Below are 2,903 nucleotides of genomic sequence, written 5' to 3'. Positions count from 1 at the left end.
AACAACCAACACCTCCTTAACTCCTCCAATTCACTACCATGAGTCTATTAGTTGATGTTCAAGGCTCCTCTCCTTTATTGATCAACTTTATTGTTTTTGACATTTTATTTTTTTATTTTTTATTTTCGTTGTTGTTTTGATGAAACTTTATATGATAATTATTGAACTCTGCAAGAGTTGTGTTTGTGTTTGTGTGGACTTTATATCCTTTCAAATTAGTATGGACTTAAATGAGATATTTTTGTTGACTAATTTGTGGAAACATTCACATACCTATTTTCATGTGTTCTTATTATCTTATAGATATTATATTTGATAACTTCTATAAGCAAAAAATATTTTGTGACAAATATCAACAAACAAAGGAGATGTTGAAATTTACATATGATTTAATATTTTTATAATTATTTTTAATTTTAATAATATATAAATTATATATTTATGACATTATTAATTTGATTGTTTCAATCACCGAACTGATCAATAAACCATGAATCAATAACTTTTTTTTTATTTAATCAGACCCATTATGAAAACATTATATATGTGTACGTACTTATGTATGTATGAAGGAGTCAAGAATGAATTGAGTTCATTTATGTGTATCTCATTGGATTTGAGATTTGAATGTTCAATGCCATACATAAATTCAAAGATATATATATATATATATATATATATATATTGTTAGATTTTTTTAATTAAAATTTAAATTCGCTTTTGTGGGTACTTTCTTTTGAAGTGTAAGGATTTATAGATTCACTTTCACTAAAATCCGAACAATTATTTAAGATTTTTGAATTACAAAATCTAGAGTTAGGGACCAAAATCCAAATCACTTGAATCTCCATGGATCCAAACTCCACCTAAAACCAACAATTAAATGTAATTTTAAATATCGATTAGTCTTCAATGTGTGTGTATATATATATTTGGTTAAAAAAAAAAAAACCAGGAATTCTAGATGCATAGCCTTCCAATTTCTATCATATTTTCTTTTCCCTTTTATTTTTCATTAAAATTGAATAAGATAAATTAATTATGCCTTTTTATATTTTTATATATATATAGAAACAAACATGTTGTGAAAATGTTAAAAAAAAAAAAAAAAAAAAAACCTACAATTGGGATAGTCTTAAAATTATGACTGACTCCTATTGTTCACGTATGATCCATACTAGATAAGGCCAATTCTGAATCCTTTGAGCCATTATAAGTTCTAAGATATTGGCACATACAAGTGGTTAATTTTCAATTGATTTACCTCATAATTAAATTCACACAAATTAAATTAGATGAAATACTAAAGAGTCAAAACCATTGACCACATAGAGGAATTAAAATTGCATGCATAAAACTGCAACTAAACTTCACGATTGCCTTAATTTAATTATTTAATTGCGAGCTTTAATTCACCATAAACACTTGAAATATAAATTCATAGATGAAATACAAATTTACAACAACAAAATAAACACTTGCATTAACCAATCTTCTACATGAAGAGAAAAAACGCCATCCACTAATTAAACCAAATTTACACCACTTTCTTCCTCCTCGCATTTACTCCACCAAGTCCGAAATCCAATCGAACTTCCAATCCGGGTCCGAAACAGTGTCGTATCCGAAACTCTTGTCATCGTCGTGCGGGATCTTTAGCGCCCTCAGAGCCCTCAAAAATTCAGCGTACCCATCGACAGGGTTCTCACTCTTGGCTGCTGCCTCTGAGGCAACAAAAACCGATCTTTCGTCAGCGTCCGATCCACTTCGCTTGTCCTCTCCGCCGTTGGACCTCCGCACCCGGTACGTGAAATGGCACTTGTACTTGGTCTCCGCACGGAGCTGCTCCGGCGTGTGTGCGAAGAAGCACACCTAAAATAACAACAATTGAACAGGGTTCCAAAATACGAATCGAAAAAGAAAAGAAGGTTAGGCTTAAAAAAAATCTCGGTTTCTTTTGCTCCTAATTATGAAACTTAGGTGCCCACAAGGGTAAGGGTAACAATTGTCCATTGTGACTACCTTACGTTGACAAAATGTCCCGGCATTGCATGCACGTGTGCGGTACTTGGCCGGGTGCAGCCAGTACTCGAAAACGCCGTGCGCGAACTCGCAGGCCTCACCCCTAGGGCACTCGGCGCCGTTTCGGAAGTCGGGGCATGAAATGGCCGCATAGTTCACTTTGCGCGGATCCCGACGCTTCGCCTTTTCGCCTCGATGCGCGAATGGGCACTCCGTCCAGTCATGGCTGCGGGTCTTTGAGCACTTTTTTATTTTAAACCCGTACATTCGGAATTCGTCCGAGCTGTAAATCGGATGCTGGGTGCGATCGGGGAGGTACTGGAATGGGGTTGGGTTGAGGCCCAATTCCTCAAGCTGGTAATCCGAGAAATCGTAGAAACTGGCGCTCAGGTTCAGGTGTTTCCACATTTTCGAGATATTCATCAGTGCAGAGGTTTGGAAAATCTTTGGACAATGATAACGGAAAGGATTTGCACAGCTTGGGAAGGAGAATTTGGAAGCGAAAATGGAAAAGAATTAGGGGAGATATGGGTTGAAGATTAGAGGAAAAGAAATCTGATCACAAGGCTGAAGAAAGAAAAAATGAAAAGAATGGTAACAAAGAAAGGATCCATGGCAACGAAGAGAGAATTATTTGTGTGTGGAAGCAGAAGATGCACTGAGAAACGGAGTGCAGAGGGTGTGCGTATTTATAAAGGGGAGTTTCAGGAACACAACTCTCCTCGAGTTAAAACTAACCATAGTGAGTTACTTTTGAACTCTTAACGTTAACGGACGTTTTCATGGTTTCCCTAGTGGGTTTCGCCCTCCCCACCTCTCTTTTTCTCTTTTGGTTTTTTCTTCCCTTATTTTTTGCTTTAGTTTTTTGGCCATTAATTCTA

At 35.7% G+C, this 2,903-nt stretch overlaps 1 protein-coding gene across 1 annotated transcript; it reads right to left on the bottom strand.

Annotated features, from left to right (window-relative positions):
- Positions 1-1,563: 1,563 nt before the first annotated feature.
- On the bottom strand, positions 1,564-2,430 carry LOC117933196 (zinc finger CCCH domain-containing protein 54-like). The gene is made up of 2 exons (XM_034854590.1): positions 2,023-2,430; positions 1,564-1,872 (listed from the first exon to the last, which is right to left on the bottom strand). The coding sequence occupies exons 1-2, from the start codon at positions 2,428-2,430 to the stop codon at positions 1,564-1,566; spliced, it is 717 nt and encodes a 238-aa protein (XP_034710481.1).
- Between the last annotated feature and the right edge of the window lie 473 nt (positions 2,431-2,903).

Source organism: Vitis riparia, chromosome 16, assembly GCF_004353265.1.
Source record: "Vitis riparia cultivar Riparia Gloire de Montpellier isolate 1030 chromosome 16, EGFV_Vit.rip_1.0, whole genome shotgun sequence".
NCBI classification, from domain to species: domain Eukaryota; kingdom Viridiplantae; phylum Streptophyta; class Magnoliopsida; order Vitales; family Vitaceae; genus Vitis; species Vitis riparia.
Note: the sequence above shows the minus strand (reverse complement) of the source record. Positions and strands in the feature narration are given on the sequence as shown.

What these genes read in the sequence shown, in the direction of transcription:
- LOC117933196 (XM_034854590.1), bottom strand. Translation starts at nt 2,430, where the DNA reads ATGTGGAAACACCTGAACCTGAGCGCCAGTTTCTACGATTTCTCGGAT. An exon ending in GGACATTTTGTCAACGTAAG is followed by an intron (nt 1,873 to 2,022) that starts GTAGTCACAATG and finishes TTGTTATTTTAG; the next exon opens with GTGTGCTTCTTCGCACACAC.